The sequence below is a fragment of the Jaculus jaculus genome, chromosome 5 (genome assembly GCF_020740685.1).
Source record: "Jaculus jaculus isolate mJacJac1 chromosome 5, mJacJac1.mat.Y.cur, whole genome shotgun sequence".
Classification (NCBI taxonomy): domain Eukaryota; kingdom Metazoa; phylum Chordata; class Mammalia; order Rodentia; family Dipodidae; genus Jaculus; species Jaculus jaculus.
This window is the reverse complement of record NC_059106.1, coordinates 102,382,919-102,409,615: the sequence shown is the minus strand read 5'-3', so window position 1 is coordinate 102,409,615 and position 26,697 is coordinate 102,382,919. Positions and strand designations below refer to the sequence as shown.

At 39.8% G+C, this 26,697-nt stretch overlaps 1 protein-coding gene across 2 annotated transcripts in view; it reads left to right on the top strand.

Annotated features, from left to right (window-relative positions):
- The window catches only part of Dnai4 (dynein axonemal intermediate chain 4), a 207,911-nt gene that overhangs the window by 82,436 nt on the left and 98,778 nt on the right, over nt 1-26,697 (top strand). For both annotated transcript variants that reach the window (XM_045151138.1, XM_045151139.1), the window contains exons 9-10: nt 1,744-1,952; nt 13,328-13,414. In XM_045151138.1, coding sequence (XP_045007073.1) covers nt 1,744-1,952; nt 13,328-13,414 — 296 coding nt within the window. The remainder of the gene's footprint in view (nt 1-1,743; nt 1,953-13,327; nt 13,415-26,697) is intronic.

The following is a 26,697-nucleotide window of genomic DNA, read 5'->3' as shown; positions in this document are numbered from 1 at the left end:
TGCATATTGTTTTCACACCAGCATGGGCTACATAGTGAAACACTGTTTCAAAATAGACAGCAAATAGCAAATGAATAAAATGTGCTTAATATATAAGTTTCTAAATGTATCCTGAACAATCTTCTCTATAATAACAGGATTGAAATTGCTGAAATTCCAACATGAGTCTCCATTATGTGATTGTTAATTGTAGTAATAGAACTCATACTCTTAAAATTACTTTTGTTTGTAGATCTATGAACTACACTCAAGTTCAAGTAGGGCTCTAGAATTGTGATACAGTTTGACCCATGAGGAGGTACACTATATTCCAAAAGAACTTGAGTTTTCTATTTTCTGCAAGCAAAAATCAAGAGAATATGTAGGGGAATGAAGGTTAATTATGGTATGGGATAATACTGTAAAGAATATAAAGTTAGGGGCTGGAAAGATGGCTTAGCGGTTAAGCACTTGCCTGTGAAGCCTAAGGAGCCTGGTTCGAGGCTTGATTCCCCAGGACCTATGTAAGCCAGATGCACAAGGTGGTGCATGCGTCTGGAGTTCGTTTGCAGTGGCTGGAGGTCCTGGCATGCCCATTCTTTCTTTCTCTCTTCCTCCTCGTCGCTCTCAAATAAATAAATAAATATAGAGTTGGATGAGGCAGAATTTATGTGAGTCTACTAAGCCGAGATTCTGGAGTCTTATTTTAGAATATGTGTTCAATAATTATAATCAATGCTGAGGAGTTAGAGAGGATTCTAGTAAGTTACTTGGTTGCTTAGTAGTTGTCTGTCTGGATCAAGTTGGCCCATCTTGAATGAGTTGAAGATGCTAAATCCCTTGGTAATGTATCAAAAGGGATTTAAAGGCTGTATATATGGGGGTAAGAAATAAAGGTAGAATGCAAGAATATATTTGTCACCAGAGACCTTTCATCAACATTTTGAGAAATAGATTTGTGAAGGGAACTCCATCATCATTAAAGAAATTTATCAGTGCTTTCTGTACACAAGCACTTCAAGTAGGACCTGTAATCTCATGATTAGGAAGTTACCTCTCTCTAGGAAAATAGTACGCCAACATCATTCCTGTTCCATTGGAGGGCTTTCAGAGCTTAGTACCACCATCAAGGATTTGAAAGATGCAGGGGTGATGATTTATTTTCAGTTGACCTGATTAAAAATATACCTTCAGTAGCCAACCTCAGGTCTGTCAATTCTTCAACCCTGAAGTGCAATATAATCTACAAGGACCTTTTAACAAGACATTTCTTTGGCCCATTTCATAGATGCTGAGTGGACCATGTAAACAAGAGGCAAACCTGTCATGTGCAGAAAGACAGTTGCTTATCAGAGGGTAGGAATTAAATTTAAAAAAACCTATCAGTAAACTTTTACCTCAGTTAAATATCAAGAGGTCTTTTAGTATGAGATACATTGAGATATACTTGCTAAGGTAAAGTTGTTGGACCTAATCCTTTCCACCATCACCCCCCACCCTGGGCACAAAGAATACTGTGTTTTGGAGGCAACATTGAATGTTGTACTCTGACCCATTTGCCGAGAGATCAGAAAATCTGCTATCTTTGAGTGGGATCTAGAGCCACAGAGTACTCATTCAGGCTGCCATGTGGTGTGTCCTGTCACTTCATCAAGGTCATCCAATAGATCCAGGTGTACTTTAAGTATCACACAGACATTTGGACATGTTAGCAGTCCCTGTGTGTATAGAGTATAGTGATGTTTCTATTTGATTGAATTTTAGAACCTGAACCTGGGGTGTCTGAAGACATTTTGGAATGTGAAAAACTTGATGAGGTAGAGGAAGAAATTAAGAAAGAGGATGAAGAAGAAATAGAAATAAGTACAGAACAATCAACAATACCAGCCAATTTGGAAAGACTTTGGTCTTTTTCCTGTGACTTAACCAAAGGCCTTAATGTGAGCAGCCTTTCCTGGAATAAAGCAAACCCAGTAAGTTATCAAGCATCTAGGTGGTTCCATTGCTGGCACTTACAGGCATGTAGCAAGTACTAATATGAAATATTGTGTGTGCATATGTGTGCATATGTACATGTGTATGTGTATTGTTTGACCATAAACCCTAGCTTTAAAATACTCCTAAGAGCCAGGCGTGGTGGTGCACGCCTTTAATCCCACCTCTTGGGAGGCAGAGGTAGGAGGATTGCTGTGAGCTCCAGGCCACCCTGGGACTCCATAGTGAGTTCCAGGTCAGCCTGAGCTAGAGTGAGACCCTACCTAGAAAAACAAAAAATGCTCCTAAGAGTAGTTCATGCTTGGGAATTGGGGAGATAGTTCAGTTAGTAAAGTACTTGCTTGCAAGCATGAAGACCTGAGTTTAGTTCCAAACACCCATGTAAAATCCTCACCATAGCAACATATATCTCTAATTGCAGTATTGGGGAGGTGGAAACAGGAGGATCTCTGGGGTTCACTGGCTAGCCAGTCTAGTTTAATTGGTAAGATCCAGGCCAGTGAGAGATCCTGTCTCAGGAGGTAGATGACATTCCAGAGGATATCATCTGAGATTGTTTCCACACACACACACATATATGCATGCACACCTGCATACATATACACATGCATACAAATGTGTACATTACAAAATGTTGGGGAGCTGGGCATGGTGGAGCATGCCTTTAATCTCAGCACTTGGGAGGCAGAGGCAGGAGGATCGCCATGAATTTGAGGCTACCCTGAAACTACATAGTGAATGCCAGATCAGCCTGAGCTAGAAAGAGACCCTACCTTGAAAAGCAAAAACAAACAAACAAACAAACACAAAACAAAACAAAACAGATGTGGGCTGGAGAGATGGCTTAATGGTTAGGGTGTTTGCCTGCAAAGCCAAAGGACCCAGGTTTGATTTTCAAGACCCATGTAAGCCAGATGCACAAGGTGGCACATTCATCAGAGTTTGTTTGCAGTGGCTAGAGGCCCTGGCACACCCATTCTTTTTCTACCTGCCTGCCTCTCTTACCCACCCTCTCTATAAAACAAAATAAGATAAAAAATATTTTTTAATGTTTATTGTTAACAAGATGTTTTGTATGGATACATCATGTGTTAGTACCCTCTTTTCATTCCATTGGGGATGCTCCTCAGTGGGGTTGCAGGTATTCCCCATTGGGTTATAGTATGCATTGTGGGAGCAATAGTTATTTGGGGGGGAAGGGGTGCCGAGAATGTCTTTGGGCATGATGTGGCTTAGACTCTTCCCCTCTTCCACAAAATTCCTTGAGCCAAAAGATGGGCTAAGGATATGACTAAATGGATAGGGTGTTTGCTGAACAATTGTGAGTACCAGACTTCAGATTCGCAGCACCCACATAGCCAGGTGGGTATGGTGACCTGGTTATGCCCAGAGCTCAGAAGTTGGAGATAGGATTCTCAGGACAAGCTTAATGGCTAGATTAGCCAAATTTAATTAGATTAGCAGAATTTGCGAGCTCTTAATTTAATCAAGAGACCCACCTCAGTAAATAAAATAGAGTAATCAAGGAAGACAGAAGACGGTCTGTCCTCTAGATACAGCCACCCACGCAGACACTATATACATATACATACATACATACATATATATATTTCAAAAAGAATAAAATGCAAATAGTCATAAAAAATGATTTTATCTTTACATTATAAAAACATTACCATTTATATTTTTGTAGTTGTGCTTGGGACATGGTATATTCTGACTCTATGTTGAATACTGAAATATATACTAAAATATAGTAGATAGCTGATCTATTTTAACATATAAAAAAACATGTACCTAAATTTCCCTCAAGTCATACTTGTAAATGTATGCCTTATCCAATAACCCTATCAATATGCAAAATAATCTTTGTGATTCCTGAATAATACTGTTACTATTAATATTTGTAAATACTGAGGACTGGGGAGGTGATTTTAGCAGTTAAAGGCTCTTATTTACAAAGCCTGCCAGGCCAGGTTCAATTCCCCAACCACTCTTATAAAGCCAGATGCGTATATTCTTACAGGGGCAAGAGGCTATATGCACATAACCACGTGTAAATAAATAAATAATAAAATTAAAACATTTATGGATATTTAAGCAGCATCTACTGTGTGCCAAGCACTGTGGAAAGTGTTATATTGGTATGAGCACAGTGTCTTCAGAAATGAGGTACTCTTACTTTCTCCATTATGTTAATAGGGAATTTGAAGCATAGAGAGGTAAATAACTTGCCTGCCATCACATACTGGTATGTGAAACAGCCAGGATTCAAGTACAGGCATGGGACATAAGAGGTCATGCCCTTAGCTATTGTACTGCCAAAAGACATCTTAAGGGAGATAAGATAAAGCTGGGGCGTGGTTTGTTTGCTTTTTTTAGAAAGAGATAGTTACATTTGGGTTTATAAACTGTTTCTGAAGGCATTTTCCACTTAGCAATTTCAATTCTTCTTAGGAGTGGCATTATCTTTGGAATATTTAGCATGTTTTTAAAGTGTTCAGACTAATTTGTTTTGTAAAACTATATAATACTATATATGTTTATGAATTAGAGTTATTTTGTAATTGGTACATTTTTCAAGTGCTTTGTGTAAATGTAATTGCCATAATTATTAAAAAGTAAGTCTTAGAAGGAGTAGGAGAGCCTTAGAATTTTTGAGGGAGAAAACCCTACAACATGCAGTGTACTGTATCAAACTATTTTACATGAATGACACGAGTATTCTGAATGAAAAATTAATTGAACATTGTTAAAAAAAAAATAAAGTCGGGGTCTGGAGAGATGGATCAGCAGTTAAAGGCTTATGAAGCCTGACAGACTGGGTTTGATTTCCCAGTCTCCATGAAAAGCTAGACTCTCAAATTTGTATATGTCTAGAGTTCTTTTATAGCAGGAGGAGACCCTGGCATGCCCATTCTCTTTCTTTCTCTGTCTGTGTCTCTCTCATCCTCTCTCTTTCTCTTTGTACTTCTCCCTTTATCTCTTCCTATCTCATAAATAAATAAGTAAATAATAAATAAGTCTGGCTGGGTATAGTGGTGCACTCCTGTAATCTCAGCATTTGGGAGGCAGAAGTAGGAAAATCACTATGAGTTCAAGACCACCCTGGGCTAGAGTGAGACCCTACCTTGGAAAAACCAAGATAAATAAATAAATAAGTCTATAAATAAACATTTACTTTAAGACTAAACAGCACTTTTTCATTGTGCTTATTTTATTTTTGTTTTTCTTTTCTTTCTTTCTTTCTTTTTTTTTTTTTTTTTTTTGTTTTTTCGAGGTAGGGTCTCACTCTGGTCCAAGCTGACCTGGAATTAATTCTGTCATCACAGGGTGGACTTGAACTCATGGCAATCCTCCTACCTCTGCCTCCCGCATGCTGGGATTAAAGGCGTGCACCACCATGCCCGGCTATTTTTTGTTTTTCTTAGTTATGCTCTCACTCTAGCCCAGGCTGACCTGGAATTTTCTCTTTATTATTAGCAGATCATGTGTATATTTCTTACTCATTCACTGTACCTTTACTGATCTTTCAGTCTGCTCCAGTCCTTTGTTAGAACATTAGAGACATAGCAGTATTTGAGTCATACATAAACGGTCCAAGTAAGTTCACCTATGACTTCAGTAAATGACTTCAGATGTAGAGGATTTAGGACTTGATCCTACCCTCTCCAGAGTCTGTGGGAGCACCTAAGAGAGTGTCTTAAATGTTTCTTGGAAAGGGTAATGCCTAAACAGAATCTAGAGGTGATAAACAGGCATTTATCAATGTCAGGGGGGAAAGGTAGACTTTTTAAAGACAGAGACAGTTGTGTAGAAATGATGACAGTTGTGTAGAAGTGACTAGAAAATGCATTTTTTTAAAAGTAAATGTATTCTGATTACAAAATGGAGTCTGGAATTAGTAAGTCACTAAACTGTGTGTGTGTGATGTATTTACATACATATTTCTTTTTCCTTTCTTTGTGTTTTGAGTATTTATTTATTTTTTTATTTTTATTAGTTTCCTATTCTGCAAGTACGGGCAGTTTGGTACCATTTTTAGGCTCATCCATGACCTACCCCTTCCCCATTACCCCTCCTTGTTGAGGTATATGGGTTGTGCATTGTGGAGTTAGCCCACTGTTATTGGTACGATAAACGTCTCTGTATATCATGACCCAACATGTGGCTCTGACATTCTTTCCACCCCCTCTTCTGCAAATTTCCCTGAGCCATGTAGGGTTCATTTTTGGTCTGCTTCAGTGATGAGGTGTTGGGGGGCTCTGAGGCTCTGGCTCTCTGATTTGGTAGGCATTGATTTTTCTCTGTGTTGGTCTCCTTCCCCCTTGTGCTAGGATCTGGTTCATCAGGAAAACAGCACCATTGCTAGTTTCGCCATTTTTCCTTAGTTACAGCTGGGGCCCTTTTGAGGTATGATGGGGTGGCACTATACTTAGGATCTGCATCTATCTGAAAAAGAGAAGCAGATTGTCCAACGGAGAGTAAGTTAACACCAGGAAAAATGAGATAGCCCTTACTGTTTTTTATAGAGAGTTTATTAATAGGTGTAGGCCCTCTTGTAGCCCATGACTGATGGTAGGTTGATATTGGAGAGTGGGCTTATGTTTGGATATGGTTCTGACTTGTTTCCCAGCTCCAGCTGTGGGTTTCGTACCACTGAGGGGATCAGTTAGCCGAATCAAGAGCACTTGGATCCCCACCATGGCTGTGTGCCACTATTGCACTTGTGTGGGCATCACACCAGGTTACTTGCTGCTAAGTAGGTTGGACCATGAATTGCTTGGACAGATATTGGTCGTTTCCCCCAGTCGCCCATGTAGCACCTTCTGGCACTGGACGTGCTGACTGGGGACTGACTCTCTCCTGGCTTCCAGCCATGTTGTTCCATTTTACGTGTCAGCTGCACATGGTGTCTTCAGCAATCGGTCTTACCACTAACCTTTGGTGGGACATCAAGTACTCTGACAGAAATCTGTCATTTTTTTAGAAAACCTTGTAGGTTTCTCTGATCAAAAGCTCATTGTGGGTGATATCCCCATGCTGGTTCTGGGAGTTACAGGTCAGTGCCCCCTAAGAAAATGAGGAAAAAAGGTAACTAATATATAGGAGTTAGAGAGGAGGGAGAGAGAGAGAGGGAGAAGGAGAGGGAAGATGTAGAGGATTTAGGACTCGATCCTACCCTCTCCAGTGTCTTGTGGTTCAGGTGTTTCCTGTAAGGGCCTGGTGAAGGTTCAGCCATTTGGTCAGCCTTTTAGGATGTAGAATTTTATGGTACCATTGCTGTTTGGGTCCAGATTAGTGTTTCCTACCCCTTCGATGCCCTCCCCTTCCTCCCCTTCCTTCCTCATGTCTAGTCCATGAGATGCTTGCTGGGTGTGTAAGGTATCTTCGGTAGTTTCAGGTTAGGTGCTGTAGATGAGTGAGACTATGTGGCAATTTTTTTTTTTTTCAGTAATTGAGTAAGTTCACTGAGAATGATCTGTTCCAGGTTCAACCATTTTTCCTCAAAATCCCTGTTTCATTTTTTTCTTACTGCTATATAGAATTCCATTGTGTAAGATATACTACATCTTAGTTATCCATTCTTCTAGTCATGGACATCTGGGTTGATTCTAGCTCTTAGCTATTATGAATTGAGCCGCTACAAACATCATTGAGCAAATCTCTCTGGCCTGTGGTTTGAAGGTTTAAGGGTAGATGCCCAGTAAGGGAATAACTGGGTCTGTTGGTATCTCTATAGTCAGCTTTTTCAGGAGTCTCCATATTGCTTTCCAAAGTGGTTGTTCCATCCTACATTCTCACCAACAGTGGATGAGTGTTCCTGCTTCTCCACATCCTCACCAGCATTTATTTTCATTTGATTTTTTGATGTTTGCCATCCTTATTGGGGTAAGGTGAAATCTCATAGTTATTTTAATTTGCATTTCTCTGATAATTAGGGATGATGGACATTTTCTTAAGTGTATGTTTGCCATTTGTATTTCTTCCTCTGTGAACTGCCTGTTCAGGTCTTTGCTCCATTTTGTGGTGGGGGGACTTCTTAATGTTTAGATATTTGAGTTCTTTGTAGATTCTAGAGATTTGGCCTCTATCAGTTGGATAACCCACAAATATTTTCTGCCATTCTGTGGCTTATCTATTGGCTTTGCTTATTGTATGCTTGTCTGTAAAGAAACTCTTCAGCTTCATATGATCCCATTGATTCAGTGACTCTTTGAGAATGCGAGCCACTGGGGTTTTGTTCAGGAAGTCTTTTTCCATTCTTATATCATGAAAGTACTTCCTAAATTTTCTTCCAGTAGTATTCGAGTTTCTGGTCTTATATTGAGGTCTTTGATCCATTTGGATTTGAGTGTAGTGCATGGTGAAATGTGTGGATAAAGTTTCAGTTTCCTGTATGTGGTTATCCAGTTTGTCCAGCACCATTTGTGGAAGATGCTGTCTTTTTTGCCAGCCTATATTGTTCAGGCCTTTGTTGGATATCAAGTAGCTATAGTTGCTTGACCCAAAGTCTGGGTCCTCAAGTCTATTCCATTGATCTATACTCCTGTTTTTATGCCAGTACCATGCTGTTTTTCTTACTATGGCTTTGTAATATAGCTTTAGATCAGGTATGGTGATGCCACCAGAGGTATTTCTTTTGCTGAGGATATGTTTGGACATGCGAGGCCTTCTTCCTTTCCATATGAAATTTGAGATCATTTTTTCTATCTCTGTGAAGACCACTGTAGGGATTTTAATTGGAATTGCATTAAATCTATGTATTCCCTTTGGTAGGATTGTCATCTTCACAATGTTAATTCTGCCTATCCAGGAGCATGGGAGGTCTTTCCATTTTCTCAAGTCCTCCTCAATTTCATTTTTGAGTGTTTTTATGTTTTTGTTGTATAGATCTTTCACTTCCTTCGTTAACATTATTCCAAGGTATTTTTTGTTGTTGTTGTTGCTATTGAAAATGGGACTATGTCCCTTATTTCTTTCTCTGTATCTTTGTCATTTGCATATAGAAATGCTTCTGATTTTTGTGCATTGATTTTGATCCTGCTACTTTGCTATGGGAGTTAATCAGCTTCAGGAGTTTTGGGATGGAGTCTCTCGGGTCTCTTACATATACAATCATGTCATCAGCGAAGAGAGCTAACTTAACTTCTTCCTTTCCAAATTGTATCCCTTTTATTTCCTTCTCCTGTCTTATTGCTTGAGCTAGGACCTCCAGTACTATATTGAAAAGCAGAGGTGAAAGAGGACAACCCTGTCTTGTTCCTGATCTTAATGGGAATTCCTCCAGTCTCTCTCTCCATTAAGTATTATTTGGGCCTTTGGAGCTTTGTATATTGCCTTTATTATGTTAAGATATGTACCATCTATGCCAATTCTCTCCAATGTTTTGATCATGAAGTGATATTGTATCTTGTCAAAGGCTTTTTGTGCATCTATTGAAATGATCATGTGTTTTTTATGTTTAACCTTGTTTATGTGGTGTATTACATTGACAGATTTCCGTATGTTGAACCACCCTTGTGTTTCCGGGATGAATCAATCCCACTTGGCAAGTGGATGATACTTTTGATGCGTTGTTGGATTTGGTTTGCAAGGATTTTATTAATGATCTTTGCATCTAAGTTCATTAGGGAGGTAGGCCGGTAGTTTTCTTTTTTTGTGGCATCTCTGGTTTTGGAATTAGGGTGATACTAACTTCACAAAAGGAGATGGGTAGTTTTCCCTGTTCTTCCATTGTGTGGCACAGTTTAAGGATGCAATATTGGTTTGAGTTCTTCCATGAAGGTTTTATAGAATTCAGCTGAGAAGCCGTCTGGTCCTGGACTCATCTTTTTGGGGAGGTATTTTTTTTTTTAATTTTATTAACATTTTCTATGATTATAAAAAAAAATCCCATGTTAATTCCCTCCTTCCCCCCGCCTACTTTTCCCTTCGAAATTCCATTCTCCAGTTTTCCTAAATATGTGGAGCCAGTCTTTGTGACCCAGTATATGGTCTATTTTAGAGAATGTTCCATGGGCTGCTGAGAAGAATGTGTAGTCTGTGGATTTGGGATGCAAAGTTCTGTAGATGTCCGTAAAGTCTAAGTGCTCTATGGTTTTGTTGAGCTCTCTTACTTTCCTGTTGAGTTTCTGTTTGGATGATCTGTCTGTTACTGATAATAGTGTATTGAAGTCCCCAGCTATGATGGTGTTGGTGGTTATTTCGTTTTATTGTCAAGTAGGTTTTGTTTTATGAACTGTGGTGTCCCTGTGTTTGGTGCATACAGGTTTATGATTGTAATATCCTCTTGATGGATTGTTCCCTTGATAAGTAGGAAGTAGCCTTCTTTTTCTTTTTTATTATTTTTGGCTTGAAGGCTATTTTATCAGATATTGATACAGCTACACCTGCTTGTTTCTTATTCCCATTTGCTTGGAATATTGTCTTCTTCCCTTTTACCCTGAGGTGTCTGTCTTTAGTGGTAAGGTAGGTTTCTTGAAGGCAACAGGTTGAGGGGTCTAATTTTTTGATCCATCCTGTTATCTTTTGTCTCTTGATGGGTGGATTAAGGCCATTAATATTTAGGGTAATGACTGTGAGATTTGATTTGGTCCCTGCCATATTGTGGTGGTAGATGTGTGTTGGTGTTTTCATGGGCTTTGAAGTTTTTTGTGCCTACTCTGGGTTTTGTTGTTGTGATCTGCTTCTTGTAGGCATTTGAGTTTGGTTATTTGTTTCTTCTTTGTGGAGAGTTTCCTGAAATATTCTTTGTAGGTTTGGTTTTATGTTCATATATTTGTAAAGCTGAGTTTTGTCATGAAAAGTTTTTCTTTCACCATCTATTATGAGGGATACTTTTGCCAGGTAGAGTAGTTCGGGTTGGCATCCATAGGCTCTTAGACTTTGGAGAGTTTCACTCCAGGCCCTTCTAACTTTCAGGGTTTCCATTGAAAAATCTGAAGTAATTCTGAAAGTGGTGCACTGTTTTCCCCTAGCTGCTTTTAGGATTTTCTCTTTGGTGTCAATGTTTAGAGTCTTAATGATAATATGTCTTGCAGAGTTTCTCCTTTGTTCCAGTCTGTTTGGGGTTCTGTTGGCTTCTTGTATCTTGATGGGCCTTTCTTTTAAGAGACGGCAGAAGTTTTCTTCAATTATTTTGTTAAATAAGTTCTCCATGCCTTTGGTCTGAAATTCTTCTCCTTCTGGTATTCCAATGATTCTCATATTAGGATCCTGGGTTCACAGGAACTTTTGAACTTACTGAAGTTTTGAACTCTCAAACTGTTTCTTCCATCTTGTCTTCCAGATCAGAGTTTCTATCCTCCACTTCACTGACTCTATTCTTGAGAGCCTCTAGAGAGTTTTGGGCTTGTTCAATTAAGTTTGCATTTTCTACTCCTTTTCTATGTATCATTTCCATCGCTCTGTCAAGCTCCCTTTTCACATCATTTTCTGTTTTTCTTGATGATTCTTGGAATTCATCCCTGCATTTCTTTATTCTTCATTTAGTATGGCCAGCTGATTTTTAAGGTCCTCTTTTTTCACTCTCCCTCAAACTATTACCTCTCTTTGAACTCCTTCCAATATCTTATCCTTTTGTTCTAGCTTAGTCATGGTAGCATCCATACGATTATCAGTCCTTTGTTGCTTTCCTGCAAGTTCTACCAGTAAGTTGGTCAGGGTTGCATTGTTCACAGGTTCAATTTGATGTTCTGATCTTAACGACTATTCTATGTTTTGGTTAGATGCATTTTTCTTTTCTTTTCTTTTTTTGTTCATTTTTTATTTTATTGAGAGTGACAGAGAGAGAGAGAGAGAGAGAGATAGGTAGAGAAAGAGAGAGAGAATGGGCACTCCAGGGCTTCTAGCCACTGCAAACGAACTCCAGATGTGTGTGCCCCCTTGTGCATCTGGCTAATGTGGGTCCTGGGGAACCGAGCCTCGAACTGGGGTCCTTAGGCTTCACAGGCAAGCACTTAACCGCTAAGCCATCTCTCCAGCTCTAGATGCATTTTTCATTGTAGAAATGGGTGATCTAACTGGATTTTCTTGCATCTGATTTTTCATGTTATTTATTTTGTGCTGTCATCTGCCCATGACAGTGTATGGGTACATAGGTGGGTGGATCATCCTGGGTTCAAGTCAGTGGGAATCTGAGGCAGCCTGGGACAGTTGCCAAGCTGCCTGGGCTTTGGCTCCCACTTGCCAAAGCCGCCTATCTACTGCCTGACAGGGGCGCCAAAGTTGCCTGAATTCTCAAGCGGTAATGCACTAAAGCTGCATGCATTTGAGCTTAGAGGGGCCCTGAGGTACCAAGCCCTGAAGCAGCCCAAACTCTGGCTGGGAACACTGGGACCCGGAAACAGTTTACGCTCCCCTGCCACAGCAGAATGGGGGATGGCCCGGGAAGGCACCACCAATGGGCATGGGATGGGGTGCAGGATAGGGCACCATGATGGGGTGGTGTGGCAGGGCGTGGGACAGGCGCTGGATGTGGCGTGTTGTGTGGCTTGGCACAGGACTGGGCATGGGATGGGCGCGGGATGGGGCACGGCAAATGGGCACAGGACAGGGCACTGCGGTGGCGCACCCAGCTATTTGGTTGAATGGGTCTTCTACCCTTCTGTGAGGGGATCAGCGATTCCCTGTCCACCCCCAGCAGCACTCCCACTGACAAGAAGACCCAGAAAACCTTAATGTCTTGCCTATCTTTCTCCGGGATTTGTAGCACAGCTGGGCAGTTGCCGTCTTTGCTGGAAGTCATCTACATACATATTTCTTTCAGTGCCTTGCTGTATTAATCACTTGAGGCTGCCATAACAAAATACTGTCAATTCTTTAGCTTAGACAAAAGGAATTCATTTTCTCTTAGTTCTGGTGGATGGTAGGTCAAAGACCCAAGTGCCAACTGATGTGGTTTCCAGAGTTTCCTTCCTCACTCTTCTCTCTGTGTCTCACATGACAGAGAGAGATCCCGTTTCTTGATGTGCTATTGGTTTAAGGACTCCATTCATAAAAGAACTTGCTAGTAATTGGTTCTTCTGAGGTGCTTATTTGTTAACTAGAAAGTGATGACAGTGATTGCTTTTATTCCTCTGAAGGTGCAGAATAACAGTAGGCATCAAATTGGTAATTTTTTTTACTCTCAGTGGAAGTCTTGCCAGCATTTTCTTCTCTATTTTGTATAGTTCTAGAGATCGAACCAAAAGCTTTATGCATTGCTAGGCAAGAGCTTTACCTTTGAGCTAAATCCCTAGCCTTCCCTTACTAGTCTTTTTAAATATAGCCCAATAGTAGGTACTTTTATGCAATTACCAATATTTTTGTATCATCTTCTCTAACTTTAAATATATTTTTTGATTTTTAGGACCTTTTGGCTGTTGGCTATGGACAATTTGGATTTAAAGAGCAAAAAAGAGGTTTGGCTTGCTGCTGGTCAATAAAGAATCCTATGGTAACCCAAATAGGAATAATAATAATTTTTATTTAGTTAAATTGTTGTAAAAGTTCTTGTTAAGTATATACTACTGTGTAATAATTTAGAAAAGTCTAAAATTTTTCAGTCAAGACTTTTCACTTTATTTTCTTTACTTTAAATTCATAGTAATTAAAATAAGTTGTGGTTAACATAAGACAAAGGGATTTCATTTATATTCATTTACTCAATAACTATTAAGTGTGTACTATGGACTATTAAATCTCATGCTGCAGAATTGAGCCATTATTAAGAAAGCTAACTATAGCCGGGCGTGGTGGCGCACACCTTTAATCCCAGCACTTGGGAGGCGGAGGTAGGAGGATTGCGGAGAGTTCGAGGCCACCCTGAGACTACAGAGTTAATTCCAGGTCAGCCTGGACCAGAGTGAGACCCTACCTCAAAAAACCAAAAAAATAAATAAATAAATAAAAAAAAAAGAAAACTAACTATAATGAAGAATCAGTCTCTAATTGATGATACTTTGAAAATAACATACTTCTTTAATTTTCACTGTTTCTTAATATACAATGGCTTGTTATCTAATAGCTGCTGTCCATAGTAGATATAAATAAATTAGTATAACTTACTGCAAAGAATTTTTCAAGGAGAATGAATAAGCGTGGCAGTAATCATTTGTTTCTAAACAGCCCAGTCAGTCTGCTACTTTATGGCTTTACATTTAGTTTAAATGAAATATACAGTAGAAAACTTTGAGGGAAACAAAAACTCTATGAAATTATTAACATTATAACCAGCTCATTGCATCAGGAAGCTAGATTAACATAGCATGAAAGAATGGAATGAAGTGTTGTAAATGTGGAAGAGTTCATTCATTCAGAATTCATTCATCAGCAGTAGCATGGATTGATATGGTGGAGTATTAGAAAAGGGGAACATAGGGAATTTGCAGTTGTTTTTAATCTGCTTTGTATGTAGAAATAATTAAATAACCCTAGTTTCTAAAATGAATAGTGGAAGTTAAGAATGTGTGCAACTCATTATGTGTTTCCATAAGAAGGAAACAATAGACACTCTGAGATGACTTGGTTTGAAGACGTTTGCTTGCCAAGGCTACCAGCCACCCACATAAAGTCTGACACAAAAAGTAAGGGGATCCCTTTACAGTGGCAAGAGACCCTGCCATACCCAGACACACAAACCTGCATACACATACACACGTGCAAAGTAAATAAAAAATAAATTTTTAAAAAAAGAAAATTATGTAGTGGCCATACAAATAATGATAAAATAATTACCAAAAGAATAATTGTATAGAAGTCCACATTGTAGATTTAGTATTATTAATATTTAATTATTAATAAATATTATTATTTATTTTTAAAAATTATTTTTTATTTTTATTTATTTGTTTTTTTTTTTCAAGATAGGGTCTCACTAGCTCAGGCTGACCTGGAATTCATTATATAGTCTCAGTGTGGCCTCAAAATCTTGGTGATCCTCCTACCTCTGCCTCCCAAGTGCTGGGATTAAAGGTGTGTGCCACCAGCCTGGCAATTTATTTATTTATTTGGGGGGTGGTGGGAAAGAGGCAGTAGAGAATGGGCATGCCAAGACCTCCAGCCACTGCAAACAAATTCCAGATACGTTGACCATCTTGTGTATCCAGCTTACATGGGTCCTGGGGAGTTGAACCTGGGTCCTTTGGCTTTGCAGGTAAGTGCTTTAGTTACTGAGCCATCTCTCTAGCCCCTATGTTATATTTTCTAAAACTATTAAATACTAAGGTTTTATAACTTTTAAAAATTATATCAGAAAATATCTATAATTGATAATGTTTTTGAGAGAGAATTTTCTTATCATTAAAAAATAGAAAATCAAATTAAGTTTCTATTTTTCTATTCATTAACTTCAAGGTCAAAAGCAAGCAAAACATTTTTTCTCAAAAAATAAAAAAATTATATGCACCTATTTGTGTTTTCATATAAAAGTTAAATTATATGATAAAATAGATTAGAGGAATCTTTGACTTCGTCAGATCAATTACACAAATACTTATGTTTATGTTAGTTTATATTTTATTTATTTATTTAATTTTGGTTTTTCAAGGTAGGGTCTCACTCTAGTCCAGGCTGACCTATAATTCACTGTGTAGTCTCAGGGTGGCCTGGAACTCATGGCAGTCCTCCTATGTCTGCCTCCCGAGTGCTGGGATTAGTGTTATATTTTCTTTTTATTTTAAAAATTATTTCAAATTTTAGCTTTTAAAATATTTATTTGAGAGCGAGAAAGAGATAGAATGGGTATACCTCAGTCTGTAGCTACTGCAAACAAACTCCAGACACATGCATCATCTCTCATATCTGGCTTATGTGTGTCCTGGAGTACCTGGATCCTTTGGCTTTGTAAGAAAATACCTTAACCAATAAGACATCTCCCCAGCCCTATTTTTTCTTTTTTCTTTTTCTTATTAAGAACATACTTTGTATGGATACATCCTGAATTGGTACCATCTTTTCCCTCCCTCTCTCCATTCCACTGGAGGCCCTCCTTAGTGGAGTTGCTAGTATTTTGGGGGTTGTATGTTATGCGTTTTGGGATCAGCAGTCAGTTATTGGAGGGAGGCAGTGCCTCTGCGCATGACATACCAACCTGTGGCTTTTATAATCTTTCAACTCCCTTTTCCACAAAATTCCCTGAGCCTTGGTGGAGTGTGTTTTAAGTCTACTTCAGTGATGATGTCTTAGAAACCTCTGGATCTCTGCTTTGGTATGTGTTGAGTATCCTCATCATTTGTCTCCTTCACCCTGGCAGTGATTGTCAGGCTCACCATGGAAGCAGCATTCTTGCTCATATCCCCAATTCCTCTGTGGTTTCACATGGGTCTTGGCTGAGATGTGAAGGGTAGTTTATCTCCTTGGGTCTTTCTACCTTCTAAAAAAGAAAAACAGATTCTCCAACGGAGAGTGAAGTTAGCATAAGTTAAATTAGGATACACATTATTAATTTAGGAGAGTTTGATGTATGTAACCTCTCCTTTAGCCAAAGACTAGTGGGAGCTTGACATTAGAGAGCATAATCTTTGTCTCCAAAGGGTTCTGACCTGGTTGCCAATTCTAGATATGGGTTCTTTCCACTGAGTGGATCTCTTAGCCAGTCAGAAAACCATTGGTTATCCACCAAGGCTGTGTGCCACCATTGCACTGGAGTGTACTTCCTATTAGGCTGGTTGCTTCTATTCTTGACCACTCTGCCCCAGTAGCTCGTGTAGCACTTTTCATCACTAGAAGGGCTGTTGGGGAACTGGCTCTCTTCTGAATTACAGCCAGGTCTCTCCATGTTTTGTGTTGGCAGCATGTGGTGTCTTCAGCAATAAGTACTTTGACTGTCAAAGCCTGTCTTGTTTTGGAGATCTCGTAGGTCTCTCAAATCAACAGATCAATGTGGTAGCACTGATATCTGGTACTGGGAGGTAAAGGTCAGAACCAACATTTTTTTTGATTTTAATTTTATTTTTAAATTTTTTTGTTAACAACTTTCATGATTATAAAAATACCCCATGGTAATACTCTCCCTACCCCAACTTACCCTTTGAAACTCCACTCTCCATCATACCCCCTCCCCATCTCAATCAGTCTCTCTTTTACTTTTGATGTCTTGATCTTTTCCTCCTCTTATGATGGTCTTATGCAGGTAGTGTCAGGCACTGTGAGGCCATGGATATCCAGGCCATTTTGTGTCTGCTTTCCACCACCACTTCCACATTAGACCCTGAGCCTTGGAAGGTGTGATACAGATATTGCAGTGCTGAGCACTGCAGTCATTTCTTTCCATCACCATGATACCTTCTGAGTTGTCCCAAGGTCACTGCCATCTGAAAAGAGAAGATTCTCAACCAAAAGTGAGAGTAGCATTAATATAAGGGTGTGAACATTAACAGAAGTGCTTACTGGGCAGTTTGATAAGCATAGTATATACATTTGGCCAGACAACAGCAGACATTACACCCTTAGGTCTCATGACTACCCTTGTTTTAAGTTTTCAGTATCAGGAATGTATTCCCTCCCATGGGACGTGCCTCCAGTCCAATTAGAGGGTAGTTGGTTACCCCCATATCAGATGTGCCACTATTGGAACCATTGGCTCATTTGGCCTAGCTGGCCAAATATAGGGCTTGCAGTGTCCACTGCTGAGTATCTTCACTGGTGATTTCTCTTTCTTCCATTGATCTGCATGCAGTTAAACCATCCCTGCATCTCTGGTATAAAGCCTACTTGGTCCGGGTAAATGATCTTTCTGATATATTCTTGTATAACTGTTTGCCAATATTTTGTTGAGAATATTTGCATCTATGTTCAAGAAGGAGATTGTCTGTAATTTTCTTTTTTTTTTTTTTTTGTTTTCTATCTTTGCCTGGTTTGGGTATCAGGGTGATGCTGGCTTCGTCGAAGAAGTTTGGTAGGATTCCTTCTTTTACTATTTTATGGAAAAGCTTAAGACGCAGTGGCGTTAGTTCTTCCTTGAAGGTATGGTAAAATTCAGCATTGTATCCATCTAGGCCTGGACTTTTTTTATTTAGGAGATTTTTGATAGCTGCTCAGATCTCCATACTTGTTATAGGTCTATTTAAGTTATCAATCTCATCTTGATTTCATTTAGGTAGGTCATATAAATCAAGGAAATCATCCATCTCTTTCAGATTTTCATACATAGTGGAGTATATGTTTTTATAGTATGTCCCTATGATTTTTTGAATTTCTCTGGTACCTGTTGTGATGTTGCCTTTTTCATCTCTAATTTTATTAATTTTTGTCTCTTCTCTCTTTCTTTAGGTCAGATTTGCTAAGGGTTTATCAATCTTGTTTATCCTTTCAAAGAACCAACTCTTTGTTTCATTGATTCTTTGGATTGTTTGTTTCCATTTCATTAATTTCTGCCCTAATCTTTATTATTTCTTCCCGTCTACTGATTTTTGGTTTGCCTTGTTCTTCTTTATCCAAGGCTTTAAGGGGAAGCATTAGGTCGTATACTTACGACCTTTCTAATTTCTTAATATAGGCACCTAAAGCTATAAATTTACCTTTTAGAACTGCCTTCATTATGTCCCAGACATTTTGGGATGTGTTCTCATTATCATTTGGCTCTATGAATTTTTTGATTTCCTTTTTGATTTCTTCATTGACCCATTCAACATTTAGTAATGTATTGTTTAGTTTCTATGATTTTGTGTATGCTCTATAGCTTTTCTTGCTATTGATATGTAATTTGATTGCATTGTGGTCAGATAGAATGGAAGGAATTATTTCAATCTTCCTGTATTTGTTAAGATTTGCTTTGTGTCCTAATATATGGTCTATTTTAGCGAATGTTCCATGTGCTGCTGAAAAGAATGTATATTCTGCAGCATTTGGATGAAATGTCCTATATTCATCTTTTAGGTCTATTTCTGCTATGGCCTCATTTAATCCAGATGCCTCTCTTTTTATTTTTTCCCAGGATGACCTGTCAATTGATGAGAGTGGGGTGCTGCAGTCACCCACCACCACTGTTTGGTGTAATCTGTGACCTTAGTTCTAATAGCGTTTGTTTGATGAATTTTGGAGCCACTATGTTAGGTGCTTATGTGTTTAGGATTGTAATGTCCTCCCGTTGGAGTGTCCCCTTAATCAATATAAAGTGACCTTCCTTATATTTCCTGACTAATGTTGGACTGAAACCTACCTTGTCAGATATTAGGCTAGTAACCCCTGCTTGTTTTCTAGGCTCATTTGCTTGAAACACCGTTTTCCAACCTTTCACCCTAAGATAATGTCCATCCTTTGTAGAAAGGTGAGTTTCATTTGAAGGATCCTGCTTTTTAACCCAGTCTGCAAACCTATGTCTTTTGGTTGAGGCATTGAGGCTGTTGATATTAAGAGATATTATTGAAAGGTGTGTAGTTATGTTTGCCTTTTTTTGGGGGGTTATTCTGGATCTACTTTTGCTCTCTTGTGTTAACTAGTATTTAAGTATTGTTTGCTTTTTCCATGTTCCTTATATGTGTGCTTTTCCTTCTCTTCAGCATGGAGGATTCTTTCAAGTATTTTCCGTAGAGCTGGCTTTATCTTCAAATACTCCTTTAGCTTGCTTTTGTCATGGAATGTCCTTATTTCTCTGACTATTTGAATGGAAACTTTTGCAGTGTAAAGTAACCTTGGTTGACATTTGTTGTCTTTCAGAACTCGGAATACATCACTCCAAGCCCTTCTGGCTTTTTAAAGTTTGTGTTCAGTAATCTGCTGTAATCCTGATGGGCTTGCCTTTGTAGGTAACTTGATTTTTCTCTCTGACTGCTTTCAATATTTTTTCTTTGGATTGTGTGTTTGGTAGTTTGATTATAATATGGCGAGAAGAGGTTCTATCCAGGTTTTTTCTGGTTGGTGTTCTAAAGGCTTCCTGTATCTGCATTGGCACCTTTTCCCAATTTGGGAGAAGTTATCTTTTATGATTTTATTGATGATGCCTCTTATGCCTTTGGAGTGAGATTCTTCTCCATCTACTATGCCCTGAATTCTTTTTTTTTAAATTTTTTTTATTTATTTATTTGAGAGCGACAGACACAGAGAGAAAGACAGATAGAGGGAGAGAGAGAGAATGGGCGCGCCAGGGCTTCCAGCCTCTGCAAACAAACTCCAGACACGTGCGCCCCCTTTTGCATCTGGCTAACGTGGGACCTGGGGAACTGAGCCTCGAACTGGGGTACTTAGACTTCACAGGCAAGCGCTTAACCGCTAAGCCATCTCTCCAGCCCCTGAATTCTTTTTTTGTCTGTTTGTTTAAAAACATATTTTTATTTATTTATTTGTGAGCAGAGAGAGGGGCAAACAGGGGAGAGAGAGAGAGATTGAGAGTATGGGAATGCCATTGCCTCTTGCTAGTGCAAACTCCAAATGTATGAGCCACTTTGAGCATCTGGCTTTACTGGGGAATCAAACATGGGCCAGCAGGCTTTGCAAGCAAGCACCTTTATAGCTAAGCCATCTCCCCAGCCCTCTTTTGGTTTATGAGATATCATCTCACTTTGTAGACCAGGCTGTCCTCAAACTCAACGTGATGTCCCTGCGTCAGCTTCTTGAATGCTGGCATTATAGGCATGTGCCACCATGTCTGACCAAAACTACCATGTTTCTTTTTAAAAAATACTATTTTACTTATTTATTTATGTATGAGAGAGGAAGAGCGAGAAAGGACATGCCAGGGCCTCCAGCCACTGCAAACAAACTCCACACGCATGCGCCACCTTGGGCATCTGGCTTATGTGCATTCCGGGGAACCAAACCTGGGTCTTTTGTCTTTGCCGGAATGTGCCTTAACTACTAAGCCATCTCTGCAGTCCACTACTGTGTTTCTTAAGGAAGTCATTCTACACAGTGACCTCTGACTGCACAGCTCGTGCATTCCCCACCACTGGGGATAGAGACAGGAGGTGGCATGGCACCCCTTCCTAGTGATCCTGGTAAATCCTCAATGTTCCCTTATGTCAGGGGCATTGCAGCCTCAGGCTAATTAGCTGGCAAATAAGTTTAGAGGGAGGCAACAGGCCTCCCATGACACGGAAACGTCTGTGTGTGCTTTCCTTGTTTTCTGACACACGGCTCCCAGTTTTTGGATCTCGGGACTGGGTCCACTCTGGGGCTAGAACTTGGACCTTTAGCTGCTCCCAGTTTCCTAGAAAGAGAGAGGTCAGAGGGTGGGTTGATCAGCCAGGGTGCCAGTCAGCTATCACTGTGTGATATGCTCTGAATTCTTATGTTTGATATTTTCATAGTGTTCCAAACATCTTGAAATTCCCATTCATACTTTTCTGTTAATTTGTCTTTCTCTTTGTTGGACTGTATTAGATCTGCCACCTGGTCTTCTATCTTAGATATTCTGTCCTCTCCTTCATCCATTCTTCTGGTGAGATTTTCTACAGAGCTTTTTATTTCATTAACTGTGTTCTTCATTGCTACTAATTCTGCCTGATTTTTCTTTATTATTTCTATTTCCTTATTTATGTCTTGTATTGACTTTTATTTCATTAAATTGGTGTCCTGCGTCTTCTTTCATTCCTTTGATTTCCTCTTTGATTCCTTTGATTTCTTCTTTGACTTATTGAACATATTTACAGTCATTCTTTTGAAGTCTTTCTCAGGCATTTCCTCTATCTCATTCTCACTGGAGATCATTTCTGTTGCATTAATACTTTTAGGTGGATTTATATTGTCTTGATTTTTAGTGTTTCTTGTGTTATAATGTATATATTTTTGCATCTTGGATTAAGTTAATGCTTGGATTTTCTAGTTAGTTGGGTATTCTTAGCTGTATCAGTTGATGTGATGTTATATATCTTCAGGATAGGAGCTTAAGGTGTTAGGTGTGGCTCTTAAGACTCTCAGAGTAACTACAAAGGTGTTCCTAGGGTTTGGGTTTGCCTGCTATGGGAGTATTCAAGTAGGCTGAGTGGATCAAAATACAGATAGATTCTAAAATTTAACTAAACAATGTACACATTCAATGAAAAGTAGCACCGAATATTTATGCAAGAGTAGGTATTATAAAAACCAGATCTGGGCTGGAGAGATGGCTTAGCGGTTAAGTGCTTGCCTGTGAAGCCTAAGGACCCTGGTTCGAGGCTCGGTTCCCCAGGTCCCACGTTAGCCAGATGCACAAGGGGGCGCACGCGTCTGGAGTTCGTTTGCAGAGGCTGGAAGCCCTGGCGCGCCCATTCTCTCTCTCTTCTCTCCCTATCTGCCTCTTTCTCTGTCTGTCACTATCAAATAAAAAAAAATAATAAAAAAAAAAAACCAGATCTTCTATCAACAAAGAGGTTAAGATTTCTGGTCTGTTGAGGGTTCCAGGTCAGCTTGTGACCAAGTGAGACCCTTCCCTGGTGCAATCCCAGTTACCTTTTTGGATGATTTTGGTCTCAGTTTTATTGCGCTCTGCTTGTGTCCTTCTTTGGTGTCCTGTGGGTTCAAGTAGGCTGGCCAGATCGCTGGACAACTGTTCTGTTTTCTGTAGTTGGGCACTGGCTTTTCCTGTGGGGCAAGCTGAGCCTTGGTACTCTGCCCCTACAGACCTGGCACCACTGGTGCTGGAGCTGCCGCTGCTGTGGCTGCTACTGCTAGAGCTGCTGCTGCTGAAGCCATGGCTGCTGCTGCCGTAGCTGGAGCCGGTGCTGACAATGCCAGAGCCGCAGCCGGAACTGCCCTTCCACTGACGCTACTGGAGCTGCCGGAGCTGGAGCAGGAGCCGGAGCTGGAGCCACTGTTGCTACTGGAGCTACTTAGGCCTGCCTGTGTGGGCTCTGAATGCTCTGGATCTCTCCTAGTTCTCTGCTGCCATTTTAATTTCTTATACACCTCACTTTTTAGTAAAAGTGTGTATTTTACTGGGTATTCTTTGGCTTTTTCTCCCCTCGGCTGCTTTAGTGTGGTTCCTAGGCTGCCATCTTAACTGGAAGTCAGAACCAACATTTTTTAAGGTTAGGCTTCATCTCACCCACTCCATAACCATTCTTTTCAGATGCACCCCCTATACTTGTGTTGAGGGTTAAATATTTTGGTCTACCTTCAAGGAGAAAAGTTTCTATTGTACCAGTTCTTTGTGGTTTAGTTTTGTGTTTACTTTCCCCCAATCCTCCCTTCCCTGGCCCACCATACCCTTCCATCCTGTTGTCTGGATCTCACATTGCCTTTCTGGTATGCCAGCAACTCAAGCTGATCCAGATTAGGAACCTCATATGAGTGAGAACATGCAGCATTTATATTTCTCTGATTGTGTCTGTTCACTGAGTATTATCCATTCCAGTTCCATCTGTTTTCATATAAATTTCATTGTATCACTTTTTTTCTCCCTGCTGAATAGAATTCCAGTGTGTATGTGTACCACAACTTCTGTTATCCATTCATTCAGTGATTGCTACCTCCAGAGCTGTTTCTTCTGCTGAGAATGTTTGCATATCTGAAGTCTGCTGTCATTCCATATTCATTTTGAGATCATTTTTTTTATTTCTGTGAAGAATGATGCTGGTCTTTTTATTGATATTTCATGAAGTCTATATATTGCTTTTGGTAGAATTGCCATTTTCGCAGTATTAATGCTACCTATCCAGGAACATGAGAGTTTTTTTTTTTCCATTTTCTGAAGTCCTCCTCAATTTCTTTCTTGAGTGTTTTTATGTTTTCATTGTATAGGTGTTCCACATCCTTCTTAGTGGTATTCCAAGGTATTTGTTTTGTGTATGTGTGTGTGTGTGTGTGTGTCTATTGAAAATGTGACAGCCTTGCTGATTTCTATTTCTTTATATTTGTTCTTTGCAAATAGGCTACTGATATTTGTGTGTTTTGTATTCTGCTACATTGTTGAAGGAATTCATCATCTTTAGAAGTTTTGAGGTGGAGACTTTCAGTCTCTGTGGTGGTTTGATTCAGGTGTACCCTGTAAATTAGGTGTTCTGAATGCTGGGTTCACCAGCTGATGGCAATTGGAAATTAAAGCCACCTGGAGGCAGTACATTGTTGGAGGTGGGCTAATTGGTATTATAGCCAGTTTCCCCTTACCAGTGGTTGGTACACTCTTCTGTTCTTATTGTCCACCTGATGTTGCCCAGGAGGTGATGCCCATTGTAGCAGACAGATTCAGGTTTGCTGAGATGAATTTCCAGACCAAGCACAGTTATGAAGGAAGGGATATTTATTGAAGCTTACAGATCCAGGGGAAGTTCCATAATGGCAGAAGAAGCTGGCTTGCCTTCACAGGCCCAAACAGAGACAGAGAAGCACAAGCCTAAAAGTCAAAAACCACACAGCACAGCACACTTCAAGAACTCCTGCTAGGCACACTTTGCATATCTTTATATTGAAATCTGAAACCCATGACCACACCTTAAGAGCCACCCAGTGACATTGCCTCCAGCCAGGTGGCTGCGGAATGCAAACTACAAACAGATAAACAACTGAATATATTTGGGGCCATCTATTCTATTCAAACTACCACACCCACCCTCTGCTTATACTATCATTTTCCTCTGCCATCATGGAGCTTCCCCTTGAGTCTGTAAGACAAAAATAAACCTTTTGTTTTCCTCATAAGCTGCTCTTGTTCTGCTGCTTGCAGCTGACTGTAACAGTAAAGTTAGTACTGAAGAGAGGTGTCATTTACTGCTAGACAACTGACTGTATGGCTTCGGGGTTTTGTATTTTCAAGAGGAACGTGGCATGATTTGAAATCTTGGCCTAAGGGATGCCTTATAGTACTGTAAATACTTACAGATTGATGGACTATTCTGGTCAGAGTTGAAAGACCCGAAGGCAATAAGAACTATTGACTGTTAGGTTTGGCTTTTGAGGGTGAAAAAGAGTTTTGCCTGGACTGGGCTAGAAGCAGTTTGTATGAGAGGCTTGCTGTTATTCCTATGTGCTGAGAATTTGTGCAGGGTTGCATTGCATAGAAATGGACTGGTATGAGCAAAGGGATATATGGCACCAGAAAAATGAAATCTTTGGCCAGCTGACCTGCATTGGGAAAGAATGTATTCTTTTGAAGGAGCCTGAATAATGAAGGAGTGTCCTATTCTTCAAAGTCTGCTTTATTCTCCCCCACATTAACAAATTGCTACCCCACAAGAAATGCAGGAAAGAGATGGTCATTGAATTTGCAACATGGTCTTGTTTTTTGGAAATGGCCATGGGCAGTGTGAAGCGGGTTTGCTGGATGCCTGCATGGAGATCCAGTGGAGCTATGAGGATGAACCATAGGTTGCAGTGGAGACACAGTGGAGATGCTGGGACCACTGATGAAATTATCCAGGACTGTAAGTAGAATCTCTGGAGGGGCAGAATTGGAACTCCAGAGACTTGTTGCTAGTTAGAATTATTGGACTTGGAGATTTGTCATGGATGGTAGTTGTTGGGTGTGGGACTACAGAGCTGATGTTTGCTCTAGTTGTTTTAAATCTTGTATTAGTTGAATATTTCTTTGCTATGCCCAATGCCATCTTTTACAGTGTGAATGTGTATTCTGTGCTATTGTGGGTTTTGCGGGGGGGATTTTTTGGTAGTATGCCTCAGTTAAAGGATCTTGGACTCTGGGAATGTTTGAACCTTATCAGGATTGATAAAAAACCATGGGGACTTTGAAAGCTGGATTGAATGCATTGCATTTTACATCATGGGTGGTTATCAGTTTATGGGAGCCAGAGGCAGAACATGGTGGTTTGATTCAGGTGCCTCCCATAAACTTAGGTGTTCTGAATGCTAGGTTCCCAAGCTTATGGCAATTGGAAATTAAAGCCTCCTGGAGGCAGTGTATTTTTAGGGGTGGGGTTATGGTTATTATAGCCAATTTCCCCTTGCCAGTGTTTGGCACACTCTCTCTTTTTTTTTTTTTTGTTTGTTTTATAATTTTACATTCTCCTGTTCCTGTTGTCCACCTTATGTGGGTCAGGGGGTGATGTCCACTCTCTGCCCATGCCATCATTTCCCCCTGCCATAGTGGAGCTTCCCCCAATCATGTAAGCCCAAATAAACCTTTTTTTTTTTTCCCACAAGGTTCTCTCAGTCATGTGGTTTCTTCCAGCAATGTGAACCTGACTGCAATAGTCACTTATGTGATCATATCAACTGCAAATAGGGCTAATTTGACTTCTTCCTTTCCAATTTGCATTTTAAAAATTTCTTTCTCCTGTCTTATTGCCTGGGCTAGGACTTCTAGTACTATGTTGAAGACCAGTGATGAGAATGGGCACCCCTGTCTTTCTTCTGATCTTAATGGGAACTCCTTGAGTCCCCATTAAGTATTATTTGGGTTTTGGTGGCATCTATCTATCTATCTATCTATCTATCTATCTATCTATCTATCTTTTATAGGGTTGAGATATAAACTTTCCATGCCTGTTTTCTCTAGCATTTTGATCATGAAGTGTTGTGTTTTCTCAAAGTCCTTCTTTGCATCTATTGAAATGGCCATGTGGTTCTTGTGATCGTGTTTAATTTTGTGGTGTATTACGTTGATCAACTGCTATATGTTGAACCATCCTTGTACCCCTGGGATGAATCCTGCTGCTTGACCAAGGTTGATAATGCTTATGTTGTGCTGTTGAATTTGGTTTGCAAGGATTTTGTTTAGGATCTTTGCATCTAAGTTCATCAGGATATCATATAGGCCTATAGTTTCTTGTATCTCTTTCTGGTTTTGGTATTAGGGTGATGCTCACTTCATTAAAGGAGTTGGGGAGCTGTTTTCTAATTATATAAAACAGTCTGGGAAGAATTGGTTTA